Genomic DNA, 19,988 nt, shown 5'->3' on the forward strand with positions numbered 1-19,988 from the left:
GGGCAGGAAAAGCCAAAGCACTGCCTTTAAAATCAAAAGTGACAGAGCAGCTTTGAGTCAGCGATGATGAGCAGGATCCCGGTCTCAGGTGAGTAAAAAGCTCATCCATCCTCCAATCACCAAGGTAAGAGAAATTGCCCGTCTTCGCTATTTGTCAATGCAGCACTCCTCGGTGATAAACTTTCCCCCCTGAATCCATCTTTCACCCCTCTCACACCTGCACGATCTTTAAAAAAAAAAAAACTAACCAAAACATTTTTTAAACTAAGCCTTTAAGTTAAGATGCTTTTCTCCTCCACATGCACTGCTTTACTCAAAACTTTATTGTATATTTAAGAAAAGTGTACAACTAAGGCCAATAAGGTCTGAATTGCTTCCTTCCTTCCTCTGCTTGGAGAGATGGTGAATGGCAGGAAACACGAGGCACTCAAGGAATTCCTTTGTTAATGCTGCTGAGTGGATAGCACTTAACACACGCTGCTTTTTGATGTACTCACATAAAAACAAACAATCAAATATGAAACAGTGAAAGTATTCAAGCTTTTATTGAAAAATATAGGTTATTTTGAGCAGTACAGAAAAGAGGCTGTAAATATACAGTGGGGACAAAAATATGGTGTAATATCACACAGAAAACACAAACAACTTCTCATTCGCACCCAATTAACAGTTGGATTTACTTGCGTGTATTTTGTAGTGCATGAGTGATATACATCCAGTTATGCAACCTCTTCAGTTTCAGGACATCACACCTTATAGCACTTATCTTAATTTGCATGCTGAAACTTACACCGTGAATACTGGTAGAGAGAAGGAAGTGAAATGTAAGTGGCAGACTCTCCCAAAAGCAAAGAGAGAGAAAAGAAGAAGAAAAAAAAAAAATCATAATTTGGCACATCTGTCAGTTTCAGTTAAGGCAGTGAAGTCAATCAGCCCAACTAAGCCTCAATACTTTCTGGCCATGGCTTTTAATGATGCAAGAAAGGCAGTCGAGCTGCAACGACTATGCAACTTGCACAAAAATAGCAATCTTTTCTTAATGCTCTTGCATCCATTGCTGGCTGTCTCTTTTCTTCCCCCCCCCCACGTTTATTTTTATTTTTAATTTTTTTTTAAATCCACTCTCCAGACATAACAAACACAGTAAAGATTTCTTTCTAACAAAGGTAGAGAAAACAGCAGGTATTTAACACCAAATACTAGTAGTGTCTGATTTACTTGTGCCTCCTGGTACACGTAATTCATCTGTCACATATACACTAAAGCCCTACTCGTACGTAGTGGTGAAAATAGTTTACACATATAGGTAGTCCCCTTGAGTAATGAAAATCTTCTACACAGATCACTTGCACCGCTGCAGTTGCTCGGATGTAACGAAAAAAAGGAAGGAAGTGGTTATTCGGTTTCAACTCGAACTTGACACGACTAAAGGAAAGTCACTTTGTGTTAATTAATGGAGATTATCAGGAAAACTGCATCAGAAAAGATATAAAAGACAACTAAGAGTGGGCTACACTACTCCTCACACCTCCAGTTTGCTGTAGTAACACCTTGCTTTCTATTTAGTTCAGCCCAATGCATCTCCGTTAGCTCTACTTCCTTTTCTACAATTCACAGAGTCTATGTGAAGGAGACAATTTGGTGTTGGCTTTGAGGTCCAGCTTTACAGCAGGAAATTGTACTCTTTAAACAGTGTCACAAAGACCCTGAGATACATAAGTTATACTAAGGGAGAAAGAAATCTGATAGATCTATGGTACTGCTATAATATCTTCAGATGAAAGAGGCTCAGTGCAGGGCCTCACACACCAGTGACAACCACAGCTCCCTTTATTGTGACAAGACACCCACCAGTGATCCTGTTGTGACAGAGGCCTTCTGTTTAGCTCAGGCCTCATGACGTCCCACAGCCAGAGTGAAGAAAAGAGGCGAACCGAATGAAAAAAGCACATGTGACACATCAAGCGAGAGGGGAGAGAGAGGGAAAGAGAAAGGCTGAACTGAGTTTTACTTGTGGAAAGTGTTTTTCCTACAAAAGTTCCTTTCTAACCACTACTCCCTGCTTACTTCTGGAATGTTCCATATTCAGAAAGTGTGTTCCCTTCCATGTCAGTTCCCTCGGTGTTCAAAAGGGAGTCACAGATTGACAGAAAGGGAGTGGAGGGTAAGGCTCTCTGACAGACAGAGTTTGGGCACATCCTAAAGGAGCAGTCACTTTCTTTGTAGCCCTTTAAAGGAGGAACCCTCCATCTTCTTCAAAGGGCCATTCGCACAGTTCCTGACTACAGTATCGTCTTCCCATTTAACTGCAAATCCACACTGTCAAAGGACTTGCCAGTTGCGCATAAACCACTTCCACAGCTTATTCTTATTTTTTTTTCTTCCACCAGACTCTCATACATGAATCTCATCATCTTCATCCTCCAAGAAAGAGGAAAAGTTGCTCTCCTCCTCTGGTGGGGCACTGAAGGTGGCGCTATCTGTATCTCCTGCGAAGATCAGGCTGCTGGGTTTCTCATCCAGAGCAGCAGACCCAGAACTGGACATGGAGCAGCTGTCTAGGTGCTGCAAGTGTTTGGGGCGTATCTCAGGAGTGTACTCTGGAGTGTAAGGCCCTCCATCCTCCTGCCTCAGATCAACAGAGCTGGCTAGATGCATAGATGCCTGGTGCTGCAGCTCTTCTGCTTCTTCATTTGCCTCCACATGCTCCTCATCTTTTTCACCCTCTACATAAACCTCTTCCTCACCATGGGCGCCAAGCAGTGGCGAGGTGCAGCCCTCGCTGCTCTTGCCCTCCTCGTAGCCAAGATCATCATCCTCCTTCTCCATCACACCCAGGATTTCACCCAGCATGGACGGACCCAGGTCAACGTGGAAAGACATAACCGACACTGCATGCTTCATTCCACCTCCGTACTGAATTGAGCTCTCTGGGAGCTCAGTCAGCTCACCAAAACTTTGCTCTTCCAGCTCTAAAGCGCGAGTAGCTGCAACCGCACCTCTCCCATCCAAGTCGCTGTGGAGCTTCAGCGGACTTGAAGACAAACTCTTTGCCACCATGCTGTCGCCTCCGTCTTCATCGTTGAGAAAGGGAAGGGACATGGCATTTTTTACATAGGTGGGTGATCCTCCGGGGACCACCAGGGCGCTATCTTTCTGTTGGTCCACTCGGTTCACCGACTGAGAGCGCTTGCTGCTCCTAAAGGTGCGTGACAGGAGTCCAGGCCGAGGAGAGCGAGGAAAGGATGTGGACTCGGGAGGGGGTTCCCCTGAGCGTGTGCTGAGAAAGGAGGTGTCACCAAAAGCATCACCGCTGCGGCCTACATGCATGGTGTGGCGAAAGTCACCCAGGGGAGCACTGATCATCTCCCTGGTCAGGTCCATACGGGAGCGACGCTTTGTCTGGGAGGAGGACGACACTAGCTGTTTTAAGATCGGCATGGTGGCTGATCAGGGGTATTGTTGTGCACTAAGAGGTAGCTGGGTGGCAAAAAGATCACCTGAATCTTTGGGAAAGTCCTTCTTTGAAATCTTGGAATGAATATTGATGGTCCTTAAATCCAATCAGCCAGGGAACCTGGAAAAACACACAATAAGTTAGAAACAGACATAATCGAATCAAAATTGTTTGTTTAGTCAAAAAAACAAAACAAAAAAAAACTTCAAAGTGTGTCCACTCACACAAATTGATTTCAAACAATAAATTGTAACTTGACTCAAAACCAGCAGAAAGCAAAAAGAAAGAATCTATATGGTCCAGCTAAAGTATAGATTTTAAATTATGTTGCCAAGAAAGTCAACATTCAGCCCTTTAATTCTAAGAAAAAAAAAAAAAAAACATATGAAGGAATTCCAAATGTTGCCACTAATTGGAAGAGCTGAAGCTATCAATTATTGAGTCTATAATGACGAGCAAACTCTGTGAGATGAACTCTAAAATACGCTGCAGAAAAAAACCAAAAAAAAAAAAAGTAGACCACCACAGGATTTTACTTAAACAGCGCTATAACTTAGAGGAAAACACCAACCACAGACCAACATGAATCAAGGCAAGATAACTGAGAGCTGCCACAGATTTCTTTTTTTTTTTGCAAAGTATACTTCACTGCAAGACCGAAAACTATCTTCTACTGACAAAAGGACAATTATACATGCATCAAAAACAATGATACCCCTGTCATCTAACTATAGAGCTGGATTATTGCAACAAAGAAATCACAATGTATTCCCCATCTTAGGCAGTGGTGTTTAAGCCCCCGGAGGTTTATGACAGCTGACAAAATTGTGTTTCTACGTTACTGAGAGCTCAGACAGAGGAAACCCCGCCACAGGCAGCCAGCCAGACACCGCTGTTTCCTCAGGTGATGCACTGGAGGGCAGGAGCAGGGTGTCTCATTAACCATCAGTCCAATTATATAAAATACACATGAAAAGAGCACTCTCATGGTGGCCCACAAAGTGAAGTGCAAGCGGTTTCCACACAAAGACATCAAAAACACATGCACAGCTGACTTGTGGATGGAAAATCTCTGTGGTTGTGCATAAGCATGTCTGAAGAAAAGGTTTACCTCGCCGGCTTGAGCGTGCGTCTCTCTAGCTTGCTCATAGTGCCGTTTTCTTTGTTTACTTAACCTAAGACAGGAAGAGGAACACTTAACCTTGACTTTAGCTTTCTTGTAAGAAAGCCCTTTAAAACATATTTAAGTCACTTCTGTTTATGCTGGAAGAGATTTTAGCTGTTTAAAGTGGCAGGCTTTTGCATGCATTGACCTCATTCTTCGGTCTCCACCCCCTGTCTTTGCCAGCTGAGTCTCTTCTCCGCTTCCTGTTAATGCCTTCACCTGCTTCGGTTTCCATAGAAACACCCTCCCTCGTGCAAGCGACAGCGTTTCCTGTCAGAGGCTACGGGCGGCTCCAGGCTTCAAATGCAACGTATGGCCTTCTGTCAGCCATAGCCTGTGCTCACTCACCTTGTGTTATTACTTTCTATTGGCCAAAATGGAAATCGATTAAAACTCAGAAATATTCCGGTGCTGTAGAAAAAAAACAAAAAAAAATAAAATAAATAAATAAAGCAAGCAAGCTCGATAAACCAGAGGCCGAGTTGTGATGACAAAACGTTCCATGAACTCCAAATGATTTCAACAAGATACATAAACAAAGTCACTTTTTGCTGAAATGTGTTTATTTTTGTAGCTGCCTGTTCTGATTTGTTTCAGGGAAGGCCAAATATTCACACCCAGCCAAAATAACAGCCTTTTCTTTCCTGAATAGTTGCTCCTGGGTGGCACAAACACAGGAAAGAAAAAAACAAAACAAAACAACTACTGGATCAAAAAAGCGGAGATGGTGAAAACCTCCCTCCCACTCCTCTATATCACCCTCTAGGCCAGGATCAAGCTGAAAAGCTCTATGGTGCCCATCGCAGGGATATGGATACAGAAACTTGCTATAGACCACCAGACAGACTTCTCATTGTCAGCTCCAAACCACATCGTACCAGAAAAAACAAAAAACAAAAACCGCTGCAGTTCCACATTTACATCCAACCCAAGACCTTCTATATTTATGGCTTTGTCATATTTGCGGAAGTGCATGCACGCACGAGTAGGGGGTGGGGGAGTGGCAGATATAGATGGAGAGTGGAAAAGGGCCTGAGAAGGCAGCAGTTAGCGTGGGAACCGCTGGATCGCAGCACCAGGGGTGAAGGGGGGAGGATTGACTTTATAAACAAACTTTCACAACACTCATGATCTAACTGCAACAGAGCCCACTAAAATGCGGGACAGGAACGGGGATGAACAGCAAATGAAGCACATCTGCATTTTTTCAGTTTGACAGTACAGCTTCTTGAAAGCTAGAGCTGTCTAAACTGATGTGTATAGATTATGAGGTTGACTGACCTGCCTTGATGTGGTGTTTGTGAGCTGCTCGGTAAAAGCAGCAGTACATGCACGCACACATACTGCAGTAACCACGAGTACATTGGAATGTTTCCAAACAGTTGTGAGTGCTACTCCACTTCTTCAGTCATCTCATGTTGTTCTTTTTTATAAGCGGTATTATAACCCATTATGCCAGATGTATTTAGGCTATGGAGTAGTTCTAAACCTGGAGGGGAAAAAAAAAAAAAAAAAAAAAAAGGAAATCTCTCAGTCAGGAAAAAAAAGAGCAAAAGAAAAGAAAAAAATCTGCTGTTTTACTTCTACTAAAGAGGTCAAAAAGGAGCGCGCTAAATGAAACCGTAACCTCACTAAACCTGCAGTCATTTCTTACAGCTATAAACAAATGCCACACTGGAGGAAGTGGGGAAAGAAAAATAGCTACGAGTTTAACCTACGAGTCAAAATTCACTGAGATAATTAACCCGCATTCAGTAAGTTTTTACAGCAAACCTTAGACGAGCATAACTTCTCACTTCTTGTCAATATTCTCGCACCAAGCCAATCAATACCGAAACACAAGAGATCACTTGCAGACACATAAACCGAGTCTCAACCATGACTTATGGGCCATTTCCGGAACTAAGTATTGATGCGCCTTCTTTGTGCTCTGTGCATTCTGCTGTCTGGAAGACGGGAGGGGTTCAGACTCGCTGTGCACATCATTTGAAGTCACTGACCTGGACGGACAATCGAATGACCAGAGGGTGAACTGACATTAGGGGGAGGAAAAGCCACATGATGCACCCTAAATCTGTGTGGAAATTTAAAAAAAAAAATTAAAAAAAAAGGGGTGAAAACTGCTCTGCTTGAAAAATACTCCAATTATCAAGCAATCTGTAAACATTCTGATTGCTTGTGAAAACCCTAATTTATTCCCAAATGTTTAAGTGCGACACCACCAAGAGGTACACAGTTGCTCAGTAACAGGCTAGCACAGACTCTCACACACATACTCTACTAATTACGCAGACAAATGGCCTCCAGTAGATAGGTATCTGCCATGCAGCTCAGTTAGTGGGCCTGAATATCTCATTTAGGAAGGAGCAGCCAAAGGACAAACAGTGGAAATCACATTATCTCTCAATCAAACAAACGGGGGACAACAGACATCAAGCTGATGATGCCCTCTGAGATAAATACAGCAATGAGAAAACACACTGCTCTAATGAGAAATTACAAATAAAGCCCTTTTTCTTACGCTAAAGCCAAATTTAGCCGTTGCTTAAATCGCCCATTTGGGGCAATCAACTAGACGTGCCATTCGCTTGTGGTGTTGCAGCTTCAGACGTGTTGACCGAGAGGGTATCTTTGGTACGTTTACACCCTGCCACCCATTTCACCATGCAGATCCTATATAGCACGGAAGCTAAAACATTTCAGAACAGACACGATCACACTAAATAAGCCCTGATATGTTTTGTTTGTTTGTTTATATATTTAAAGAAAAACACCAATGGCTGAACAAAACAGGACAATTGGGCACATCACCAAGCACTCCGGGAAACTTCAGTGCACGACAGCCCCAAATGGACATGCAGTCAAATCAGGCAATCGCACACCCCAAGACAACCCATTTTCCAGAAAATGATGAATGTAGAGACATCAATAATCACAGAGAGTTTAACAAAACATCTCAACCATTCAATTCGTCTGAAAAATAACACAGGGACCAGAAGAAAAAATTGTTTCTGGGGGGTTTTTTGTTCTTTTTTCTGTGACCACAAATACCTCACAAGCTGCTGTTAGGAGATATGCTGTGTTAGTGTCACACCTCACCCAGTGGGGCACACCGTTCTGTAGGGATCAAAGAACAAGAGGTTTTTAGAGCCTTCCTGCTAATAAAAGTGCCTGTAGGTTTTGGAATTGGTATTCATGTTGCTGAGTACCAAATCCGTTTCTATCCTTAGATAGACAGTGAGGGGAATATTTGAGAGAAGCAGCAAGAACAAACTGACAAGAACTTTTAAGAGTGTTAAAAATATAACATTGCATTGATAAACCATCGTGTAAACCGAACAAAGCTCACGGGCCAGAATCCGCCCACTGGAAGGCTTTGCAAACTGAATAAATGCATAGATTTTGGACTTAATTGTATTTTCACAAGTTTTACAGCTTTTGTTTTGTATTGATAAAGACCTTCGTCATGACATCATTCAGTACATGTAAAAAATAAAATAAAAGTGTCATATAGTGCAATATCATATGTTTACGTTTCCTAATGTGCACAACAAGGAGAAGCACGTTTGGGAACAAGAGCTACAAATCGATGACATTTTGTTACCTAAAAAGAGAACGACCTCAAAAACCTCCAGCAAAGTGCAGCACTTTGCAAAATATGTGAGAAAACTCTTCCTGCTAAAGGTGGAAACAACAAACGAGTTACAGACTAGGACGGCACAGGAGGAGGAGATACTAGTAGCTGGCGATGTGCAAAAATAAACAAACTAATCAATCAAGCATCGCTAGCACTCGCTGGTTGCGCGCCGTACGACAGGAAGAGCAAATGATGAATGGAAATTACTTGGATGGATTAAATTATGCGGTAACATGATGGAAAAGCAGGGCTTTTAGCAAGAGGTAGAAAATATCTATTCATTTTTTTTTTTTCATGTGACAATATTATGCAGGCTCTGGGTCAATGGACTTTAGGTTTTGTTATACTAAAGTTTTAAGCAGCTATTTTATACTTTTACTTAGAAGTTTAGCTTATATTTAATTTATGCTGTGTCATGACTGTTGCATGCTAATGATGCTGTCATTGCTGGCACCTTGTTTCGATTGAAAATTAGGAAGTGTGACAGTAGTGCCATTGAAAAATATTGGATGGAAAACATCTTTTATTTATATGTATACTTTTTTTCTTTATCATCATAAATATCCTCACAAATTTTCTTGAAATATCAGGATATATCGTGAGGTGACAGATCAATATACAATCCATGATCACTAAAACTAGCCTGAAGTGGGTTACGCTCTACCACAAATATTCATATTTGACATGTGGGGAATGTGCTAGCTAGGTTGCAGACTTGTGGCTTAGGTCTGTTTGCATGACAGACACCAGTGTGTGCCGGTTTCCTGCACAACTGTTTTGTTTTTGCTTATTTACACACATTTGTTCATTTTACGACAAAGCTAGTAGGCGTTTTCTCAACATAAGAGGTGAAAGCGGCTAGCGTGGAACTCTACCAACATTCACGAAGCAACACTTTAAAATTGAAAATGCCACTGTATTCACCATGCAGACTATTCAAGTTGGAGCTATTTACAAGTAAAGCAAATCATCCAGCTGGAAGGAAGAAAAGTGATGAAGACCAGGACAGAAGGTGACACCTCGGCAGTCACTGAAAGGGTTTGTGGCAGAAAACAGGTGTGCTCGACGTGCACCAGCTGAACTCAGATACCCAAGAGGGGATGACTTGTCTCTTTTACATTTACAGCCAACACAGCCTCCAGACATGACACAGCATCTCTTTCTCTCCGTCCTCTGCTGTGATCAAACTGACAGCTTCTATTACAGGCACAATCAGTGGATGGCAAACAATAATGCTGCATTGCGCTTCAAGAATGAAAAGTATTCTTTGGGTTAAACAAGGCTGATAAACATTATTTTCATGGATCTACAATGCCTTTTTATAGACAAACAATGTTATCCATCCCAGCTCTGCTATCATCTCTGATCAGAATAAAAAGTTACTATTACGCTACTGAAAATGGAGCCAATATGGCTGGACACCAACGTCATTTGTGTACTGGGCATGCTATCTAAATACAAACAGAGGGTGGGAGGCACAACATGCATTTAGAGGCATTTAGAGTGTCTCGGAATAATTACAGGGAATTGACGGAAAGCAGGTTCACGCTGGCAATATCAACGAGTGAGCATGCCAGAGGCAACCACTTAACATTAAGCCAAGAACATCCCAAAAGGACAGGCTGAGAACCTTCAGACACTTAACATTAAGCTAATACCTTTCCAACTTTTTCCATCCTGTTCCAGCTGGATCTGCAAGATCAACGACCAGTCTTAAGTCATTAACAACTGTCCCCTTCTGTATGCACGAAGACATTTGAGCATTCTTAAAATGTGGATACACACAGTTGCAAAAGCATAACTTAATTACCACTGAGACACATCACTGAAAACCAGTCTCTTCAAAACAAGCAATTAGCCAAGAACTTCCCAAAAGGACAGGCTGGACATACATAGCTGCACATGATGGAGCCGTTTAATGAAGACACGTGTTGGAGGGTACATCCACAGGAAGGGCAGGGAGAAAATTAGGCAGTAAACCCTCCCATCCCTCCGGAAATCTTCTCAGCCTGCCCTTCCTGATCACTCATAACGTAAACAAGGCTTTTCTCCATAATACTGTGTTACAGACAAGCTAGTCAAACAAACAGATCATATCTCCATCGACACCCTGTTTTAATAAGCCTGTAGGACATTGTGTGTGTAAAAGCAGACTCCAAATGCAATATGTATCAGTACATGGAGAGCGTCAGGTCCAGGTGACTTTAATCGTTTTCGAAAACGATCACAACCGGATCTTTACAACACCAGGTAGCTGAGTCACAACAGCTGTTGACAGCTCTGGCCTCAGGCCCAGCTGTCTGTGTGGTTGGTGTTTTAAGAGCTGCAGAAGATGAATGAGGTTCTATTTTGAACCATTTGGGAAGAAATCTGTTCTCCTTGATGGAAAGAAAACCAGAAAACATTTTAGAAATCAGAAAAGCAATAGGATTTGGAGACTCCTGTTTGAAAGTGCTGCAGTGCCATAACTATGAGGTCAGACAAGCAAAGGAAAGCACAGGCTGGTGGGACATGGACGAACTCGGTTTATTTTTTTTTATTTCTTATTTTAAATAAAATAAATATGCTTGTGTATCTATGGCACAATTGTAATGGACAATGAATGTCACACAAATGCTAAACAACAAATCAAATAGAGTGAAAGAGGACATCTCTGAAAGCATTTGGAGTTTAAACAGAAGTCCCTGTCATTGTCTTTTGGTACAATGACATCAACTCCATGCAATACGTGCATCCAGTAACAAGGAAACAGAACAAACATTTACCTCTTGCTAACAGGCCCCAGCATACAGTGCAACAAAGCAGCATGCAGGATAGGCCAAGAACACAATGCAGCCAAACAAAAGGCAAAAAACCCCAAACAGACACAGCATTCACACACTGTCATATGATAAACTCTCAGTATTTGATATTTGGACAAGGTAATAAAAAGGTAAGTGGCAGAAAACTAATGACAGTTGACATATGTCAGAAGCCAAACTGGCTAAAATACATCTTTACTGTGTAAGTGTTGAAAGACAAGTTCAAATCCAAGGCTCTTCTCCAAAGTAACCCAGATATTCCCTACTACCATCCTCAGAGGAATTCTGGGAATAGAAAAGAAAACACAAAAAAAAACAGTTTATACTGGTATTTCCTGGAATGTGAAGGGGCTGGACAGGACACACACAGCCTCAAATGAGCACACAAACTGCAAACATGGGTGCAGGACTATTTAGCCAGTAGCCACAAATAACTGAGTTTCCCTTCAGCATTACCGCAGATGTATTTTGGAATATCCACATTAAAAGTGAGCAACTTTGCTTGCTCTTGTAAACAAACTTATTAGCAGGTTGCTCTTCCCAGGATACGAGCCAACAAATCCTGTCTACACTGTGCCTTGCATAATAACAGGGTGCTTGGCACAGTGTCCAACAACACAAGAGGGAAGGATAACTTTCACCTTCGGGCACTAACCACCTCCTGCAGGCAATTAGACACCAACTTTGTAATTTAAAAGAAGAAGAAGAAGAAACTTGTGCTTGTGGTGCTTGTGCGGGCTGGTTTAAAATCCTGTCACTTTGTATAAAATACAAAGTAAATAGGCTAAAGAAAGCCTAAAACATGTAAATCTGGTCAACTATGCTTGCATGCTTGTAGTGTCATCAACCTGAATCCATCACACCACTTCAAGACAACCTCACATCTCATAAAAGGCCCTTGCACATTTTGAAAAAGGCAGGTCAAATTTCCTAAAAGCCACCGTAACGTCCTCACAAGCACAGACCTCTGATAACATCACCTCTTCAGACAATTGCTGTAAGTTCTTATCAGTGCAGGGTGATGGAGAGATAGCCCGCTGACCTGAGGCCCATTACCTCACACTACCAGTCAGTGACCTCTTCAAGTGCCAGCCTTACCAGGAAAACTGTACAAAGACCTGGACAAAGTGAATGTGCACTCCAAGGAGGCAGAAACTGTATAACGTATCTTTCTTTCCCAGCCTTATCTGATCAAGTCAAAGCCACCTCCAACTTCGAGGAAATGTGCCAAATCACGCCCTTCTATCACCTTCCACTCACTCTAGAATTAGTTCCCAGAAGCAAGTCAAAGTGTTTTAAGAAAATATGAAGGACCCCCAATACGCACAGCCATCAAACACGTTACTGGCCTAATTATGAGAATTTTTGAAGTTTATCATGTGTTCTAAAAGTCAGGCCTATGGGAGTTGTCGTTTGTAGTAAAGTCAGGGGTTAAAACAAAAGGAAACATGGTGTATCCGCTTAAACCTGAAAACATCCCCAAATAAACTAACAAACAAAAAACACAAACTCAATTTGTTTCTGAGAGGACAAAATGGCTCGTTTCTTTCGACAACAGACACACAAAGAAATAAGCGCTAATTCCGCAGCATTTGATTCACTCTTGCGCTCACTGCCGATCAGCGAGATTCGATCATATACAATAAAGCGCTGATTCTGGGTGGGTCAATAGCAGGAGAACAATAATAGGCCAGCGGACTAGAAGCATGAGCAGCCCCGTGCGCGCAGGTGAACGGGCCGATAAAATGTCGGTTTAAAACGCGTCCTTGAAGTGCACACACAACCCAGAAGATCAGTTTTATGTTAAGTGCAAGTACAAATATTAAAGTACACACGCTTACCGAGCATCCCCATTCATAAAAGCCGGGTGCTGCTCCACTTTTAGGCCCCCAGCAGACCAACAATGGGGGTGCATTCATCAAACGAAACAAGCTGTGAGGCGCTCAGATTAGTTCTTTCTGCTCCAAACAACGCGGATCATGGACCCGTGAGTGTGGCGGGTTTTTTTTAGAGAAATATTACAGCTGCTGTCACAACATCCTTACAAACGCTGCTGCTACTCTGAAGCGCATGAACTCACTACAACGCCTGCTGCGGTAGTGCGCTTGAACACGCCCTCTTTACATGGGTCCTTAAAGACACAGGGTGCCAGCATGGGGCCACTCAGACTGCCTTGACGCACTGACACAAAGGAAACCTCGAGGATAATTTATTAAATCTTTAATAATAAATATATAAATAGGTTAGCCAGTTTAAATACTTAATAATTAATGTACCAAGAAAATGTACTTGAAAGACCCAGGAACATATTAAGCCTTTTATTGATGCTATTATATACCAAGGTGTAATAAGCATTTATCAATAAGCAGTGTTGTGCATTCTTTAAAATGATTCTTCATATCCTTTCTAGTATTATACAATACTCATTTGCGTTTGCCTTATTAGATATTTTCGGAGAGCAAGAGTAGAGAATATCTTTGTTCATTTGTCAAAGGGGAAATGATGTCATCGTTTTAGTGCCTAGCATTGCATGTTTTAAGATTTAAGTATTAAATAAATCAGTAAAAATTGGCAAAGATAAATTTATACGGGACTGGTGTTTTCAGAGGGATTTGAAGGCGTGACATTGCCAAACTGCTTAAAGGTGAGCTTTGCCCTTCGTTTCTTTTACAGTTCCAATAAGGATGTTAGTCAGAATTATTACACGTCCACACATTTTTCTCTGACAACAGCAAAGACTGTATTGAGTTAACAAACCCTTTGATCTTGTGCATTGATCTTGTGTATTGAACTTGTGGTTGATGAGCTGACATCGGTCAGTGTCCACTCATTAGTACCTTCTGTAATGCAAATAAGCAGAAATATGCACCCCAGGTTTTACCTCAGGAGAAAGGTATGCATAAATGGCTGATAATTACTAAAGGACACAAGTCATTCTACCCAATGACATGACTATTCGCTTTCGTACTTCACAAGGTATGTAGTGACGCAAGTCTGTCTCTCCACGCTGTTCTCTGAAACCACAATGTTCCATATTTAACTGCATGTCCTGGCGTCCTTTACAAATATTTGAAAGTTATTTCTGCCTTTGCTTTTTTCCGACGATCTGTCCCACCAGCTGATGAGAGAATATGGCTTTTTATGATGAGAGTAAACTTAAACTCCCTTGGTATTTAAGCCTTGTGGGAGTGTTGCTGACCCACTATTGATCATGTGCCTCATCACATGAGCCACATACCTGTGACCCAAACTGAAGAAGCTTCTCAGATAAGAGGTGAAACATCTTCAAGTAACTTAAAGAAGTCTAGTTGTTTTTCTTTCCAAGCTCCTTACATTACTGTGACCTGGATGGCTGAGAACATGGACAGACACTCTATAGTATCCCATCTTCTTGTAACAGCAGCCCGTGGTTTGAATTGAGTGCCACTAACAAGCCATATGTTCATTCTTGTCTTTTGTCCAGAGGTTACAGTGTCCATGTTTTTCAAAAAATAATTTCAAATTTCAATTTACCTGACCACAGAACAGTTTTCCACGTTGCCTCAGTCCATTTACACGAGCTTTGGCTCAGAGAAGATGGTGTTTCTGGATCATGCTCACATATGGCTTCTTCTTTGTGTGACAGAGCTCTAACCTGCATTTGTGGATGACACGTTGAATTGTGTTCAAAGACAGTGATTTCTCAAAGTGTTTTGAATTGGGTAAACTGCTGAACCTCAGCCCATCTTTACTTCCGTGAAACTGTTGCCAGTTAATCTAATTACTTGAAGCTAATATCATTGATAAAACAGTAATATGTCTCAGTTAAAACATTTTATATGAGTTCTGTTTTCTGTTGTAAATTATGGGTTTTTCTGATTTAGAAATCATCACATTCTGTTTTATTAACATTTCATGCTGTACTACTCTTCCTTTTCATTTGGAGTTGTATGAAGTGAGCTTTTTTAAGCAACTGCCAGGTGGATATAAAGGAGAAAAAATCATATTTTCTTTAATAATGGAGGTGATTTCCTTTTTTCTATCCATTTTCTGAACCTCTTATCGCACTTAGGATCGCAGCTCATACTGGGCTAAAGGGTCACATTGGACAGATTGCCAGCACAAGGCCAACGCAGAGAGACAGATAATAACACTCTCACATCCACACCTGCGGTGCGTTTAGAATCACCAGTTAACCTATCTTTGATCCTTGTCTAATGGAACATCAGAAAATGATTTTTTATCCAATATTGTCTGGGCTGCACTCCACCCCATTCTTTAGGTATTCTCGGTTGTTCTCGTTTCTGTCGTTTGACGTTAATTAAAATCATCTGGCTTTTTGCTCTCATTCTCAAACGTTCAATTTAAACTTTATAGTGTTAGCAGACTGGAGTAGGGTGGCTGTGAAGCTACTGGATGCAAGATGACCATTTAGCCATGTCACCGCTCCCTAAAATACATAACTTTGCCCAGTTTGAGATCAATTTAGCTGTTCACTACATATAAGGGCAAGTATAATGGCAAATGTTTATGCAGTTCTGCTTGATTGAACTAGTGCATAAAAATTTCTGCATACTGCAGAGAAATGTTGTGAAAAGAAAACAGTTGGGGGAGCATCTCCTCAGGTTTTTAACTGATCTGGCAGAAGAGGCTTGAGCTAAGTGTATGTAGAGGAAATGCACTATGTGTACTGTATCTATGAGTGAAATAAGATAAACTAGAAGACTTCTGGTTTAACAATGACTCTCCCCCACATTAAAACAGTTTGAAAGCTGTAACTTCTCATTTTTCTCTTTATCACACACCATAACTTGGCCCCCGCCAGTCAACCAGACAAGTTAACTGTGCTGCCAATGCGGTCTTATGAACTCCAACAAACACAGTCAGAAATAGGACAAATTTTGTTTAAGTCAGTCCCATGAGGAGACGTTTCACTGAAATGTAAAACTGTGCCAGATTTGCAGATCTATCTCTTTCCTGCTCTCTGTCCCCATCTGCGTGAGCGCCTCGCTTTCTGTCTCTGTCTCACTCTCTTTGGCTTGAATGTGTGTGAGCAGAAGATTTGTCTGTGATCTCCTTAGAGTGAAGAGCTCAGTCAAGTCGGAAGAATTACATATTTATATATAATATATCCATGGTGGAAAGATGTTTTCTGATTTCACCTTACCCCTAAACCTTTGAGCCTGATCCTTCTGTTCTTTGGTTAAGATCAGTGTTTTCTGGCCTGAAATAAAGGGATTACCTGTCCAACCATCCCTAAGATTTTCAGCATGCTTGCACTGGATCAGGTTCTTCTTCAAGTTCTTCCCAGTATCTCATGCTGTTTTGCATCCCAATTATGGTTTTGTTTAAGATTCAGGTCATTTGTACACTGTAGGATTAGGTGTCACTTAAAAATGACTTTGCATTCCAGATCATACAAAATGCTCTACTTAAGACTGTCTGTGCAAAATTAATTTCTACAGGTTTTAAAATGGTTTAGATTTCCTTTATAATGAGTTTGTTGCCAATTCTCTTTATGTCAGAATCATAAATCCTGTAATTATTTTCATCAGTGTTCCACCATTTCATTATGATTTATGAGGAAAAGGTCATTACAAAATAGAATGTTTTATTCTAAAGAGTTAGCATTAACATGGCTATTCTGCCTTTTTCTCTTTTTTAATGATGTACACAGAGATGTTCACACTGGAAATTGGACAGATTACATTTTTAGACCTTGAAGACTGAATGCTTTAGTGTGCACACTATAGGTCACACTCCAGCACAGCAAAATCCATTCACCTTTTCTAAAGAGACAGCTTTGCAAAAATGTCCTAGAAAATTTCTCACTATAATATATGCCTATGGTACCATGAGCTGTAACACGAATCATGTATTCAGAAATTATATAAATGCAATCACACCTTGTAACATGAACAAAAAACGTGACAATCCATTCTGACGGATTTCACACATCATCATACTTTTTTCTCCTGCCGCACATTATCATTTACTCTTTTGTATCTTTGTAAGTGACTGATTTCCTGTTTTCTTCCCAGTACATCAAGAAACACCCCAAAATTTGAGGTAGTTTTGAAAAGTAAAGGTTTTGTGCTATAGGTAAAATCTATTGCATTGTGAAACCCTTAGTGGATATGGATACTCTCCATTCTCTTTTAAACTAACCAAAATGAGTTATTATTTTCTTTCACTGACAGCTATTAATATATAATGATTCATATGCTTGTTAATAATACATGCATTGGATGCCCATACAAACCTGACAGCATCTCACAGATGGTGAAGATTTTTAAGCTGTACATCAATTATATGAATCTCCTACTCTAACCTATCCCAAATTTGCTGTATTGGATTGAGATCTGGTGACTATGGAGGTCATTTGAGTGCAGTGTAGCGTTCAAGAAACCAGTTTGAGATGAGCTTTCTGATATGGTGTGTAAACCTGGCTGTGCCCTTAAACAATGATCAATTGGTACAAAATGGCCCAAAATATGCCAAGTAAGTACCCCTCATGCCATGGAGCGATCAGGGCTCAAGAGTTGGGAGTTTGCCTTGTAATCGGAAGGTTGCCGGTTCGAGCCCCGGCTTGGACCGTCTCGGTCGTTGTGTCCTTGGGCAAGACGCTTCACCCGTTGCCTACTGGTGGTGGTCAGAGGGCCCGGTGGCGCCAGTGTCTGGCAGCCTTGCCTCTGTCAGTGCGCCCCAGGGTGGCTGTGGCTACAATGTAGCTTGCCATCACCAGTGTGTGGATGGCTGGATGTGTAAAGCGCTTTGGGGTCCTTAGGGACTAGTAAAGCGCTATATAAATACAGACCATTTTGCACCCGCCTAAGACAAAGGCAGGAGGCAGGATAGATCCATATTTATTGTTGTTTACACCAAATCCCGACCCTACCATTGGAACCTTCTATTTTAAATTTTGATGAGGTAGATCAGCAGTTTTTGAAATACTCAACCCACCTGACACCAACAAACATGTCACCTCTCTTCCTCATTCTGATGCTTTCTTTGAACTTTAATCATGATCATATCTACATGCCTAAATACACTGAGTTGCTGCCATGTGACTGGCTGATTAGATGATCGAGTTCAATGAGAAGTTGAACAAGTGTACCTACTAAAGCGGCCGATAAGTGTATGTATCTAATGAACCAAGGGGATTTGTGCTTTTGGGTCTTAGTAATTTTCTATGAATAACATTAAAGCAAACAAATACACATTATAAAGCTTGCCTTTGCTTGTATATCTACTGACATGAGCACACAATCAACATCCTCAGACTACTATAAAGGTGCCACAATGCTTTAATGTGATTCATAACATTTTCACTAGTGATGCTCTGAAAATATTGAGCTTGAAGCTGCTTGATATAAATATCTGGTAAACAAGATGAGACAAGTACATATAGTAAATACACAATGCATTTCCAACAATGATTAGGCAGAGTGAGAAACTTAAAGGCAGCTGAGGGCTACAGTGACCGCAAGTGCCTCTCTCCAACTCAGAGTCATTTTCTCACAACATTTTGTCCTTTGTTAGGCATCGCTTGTTCCATAAGAGTCAGTTTTTCCATTGTCCAGTCTCAGCAATGCAAGTGGTCCATACTCTATATGGTTCTAAGGTGGTTGTTTTCAATAAAGCTCTCATGTTAAACAATAATACAGGGGTTTGAAAACAAGGATTTCTTTTTCAGAACTTCAGGTCCTGTTCTCTCTTGTTTACATCGATGATCGTTCAAATGAATTTGCTAAAGCAACACAAAAACTTTCAAATGATTGTCTTTTCATAAAATACATATTACACAGATTGACCAACCATACACACTCAGCACAATCATACATACACTCTTCACAGAGGAGAAAGCACTATTTAAGATGCCTGCAATGCTTAATATTGAGCAACAACTCTGTCGGTAAGACAGAACTAAAGATCAAAAAAAAGAAGAAGAAAAGGAGCAAAATACAAATAAACCAACAACAACAAAAATCAAAGTTTCGTCCTCAGGGTCCTGTTGTTATTGGAAGGAGAGCTGTGTGTCAAACAAAAGAGGAGAAGCCCGCGGTAGGTGCCTGAGCGGCACAGCCGAGGCTGCTGGGGGGCCGGTACAGGGTGCTGTGCTGGCTGGGGGGGTCGGAGGACAGCAGGGAGGGGGTGGGAGTCCGGCTTCCCTTAGGCCTGAAGAGGGTGCCCTGGCCTTGGCACTGGGGCTGTGGTGACTGGGCGCTCTGGGGGAGGAGAGGGGGAAGAGGGGGCAGGGGGGGTACGGGTGGTGGGTGTTGTCGTGACTCTTGCTCCACCAGGGGCTCGGGCTGGGAGTAGCCGTATGCCGGTGGACGAGTGACGCCCTTCTGTTGTCGCCGCCAGGAGTTGTAGTAGGTGGGGTCGCTGATGTAGTGGTTAACAAAGGAGTGGGTCTTCTGCCGACTCTGATCCATTTCGTATTCGCTGTCGCTGCCCTGTCAGTCAACAGTTCAAAGTCACTTTGGCAAAAAATGAGGACAGTAAGCAGAACACGTGCTACGACGCTTACTACAGAGTATAATGACAGCTACATTTTCATGGTCTCAAATCAAGGCTAATTCTATTTCCAGTATTGTACAGCTGGTTGACAAACAACACAGTAGCTACTGAGTCACGGCACAGCAGGACATATCTATTGACAATGGGAAATCTATGAATCCATGTGCATTTCTATGGGCCAGATAATCACTTCTATTGAGAATCTTTGAGATGTAGAAGCTCACCGATAGCTGTATGGAGTACAAACATGATACATGTAAACAAGTGTGTCCTAGAATTAGAGAAAGATAATGTTTACAGAATTAATCTCCTTTTCTTGTAACACAAAACCATCAGGCAAAAGCTTGTCTGAGTGAATCCTCTTGTTATTCTGCTACATGTATTTGTTTAAAATAAAAAAAATAGTAAAAGCCTCCCACAGAAAGC

At 41.5% G+C, this 19,988-nt stretch overlaps 2 protein-coding genes across 4 annotated transcripts in view; both read right to left on the bottom strand.

The window, feature by feature from the left end:
* Positions 1–535: 535 nt before the first annotated feature.
* On the bottom strand, positions 536–13,164 carry cdc42ep4a (CDC42 effector protein (Rho GTPase binding) 4a). The gene is made up of 2 exons (XM_080904669.1): positions 12,902–13,164; positions 536–3,577 (listed from the first exon to the last, which is right to left on the bottom strand). The coding sequence occupies exon 2, from the start codon at positions 3,439–3,441 to the stop codon at positions 2,395–2,397; it is 1,047 nt and encodes a 348-aa protein (XP_080760795.1). The 5' UTR covers positions 3,442–3,577; positions 12,902–13,164; the 3' UTR covers positions 536–2,394.
* Positions 13,165–18,340: 5,176 nt separating this feature from the next.
* The window catches only part of LOC308411589 (protein sidekick-2-like), an 88,039-nt gene continuing 86,391 nt past the window's right edge, over positions 18,341–19,988 (bottom strand). For all 3 annotated transcript variants that reach the window (XM_080905539.1, XM_080905538.1, XM_080905537.1), the window contains exon 45: positions 18,341–19,498. In XM_080905539.1, coding sequence (XP_080761665.1) covers positions 19,079–19,498 — 420 coding nt within the window. In that variant the 3' untranslated portion in view covers positions 18,341–19,078. The remainder of the gene's footprint in view (positions 19,499–19,988) is intronic.

This window comes from Rhamphochromis sp. 'chilingali', assembly GCF_963969265.1.
Source record: "Rhamphochromis sp. 'chilingali' genome assembly, chromosome: 15".
Taxonomy (NCBI): Eukaryota; Metazoa; Chordata; class Actinopteri; order Cichliformes; family Cichlidae; genus Rhamphochromis; species Rhamphochromis sp. 'chilingali'.

Coding starts and splice junctions, on each gene's coding strand:
- cdc42ep4a (XM_080904669.1), bottom strand. CDS start 3,441: ATGCCGATCTTAAAACAGCTAGTGTCGTCCTCCTCCCAGACAAAGCGT.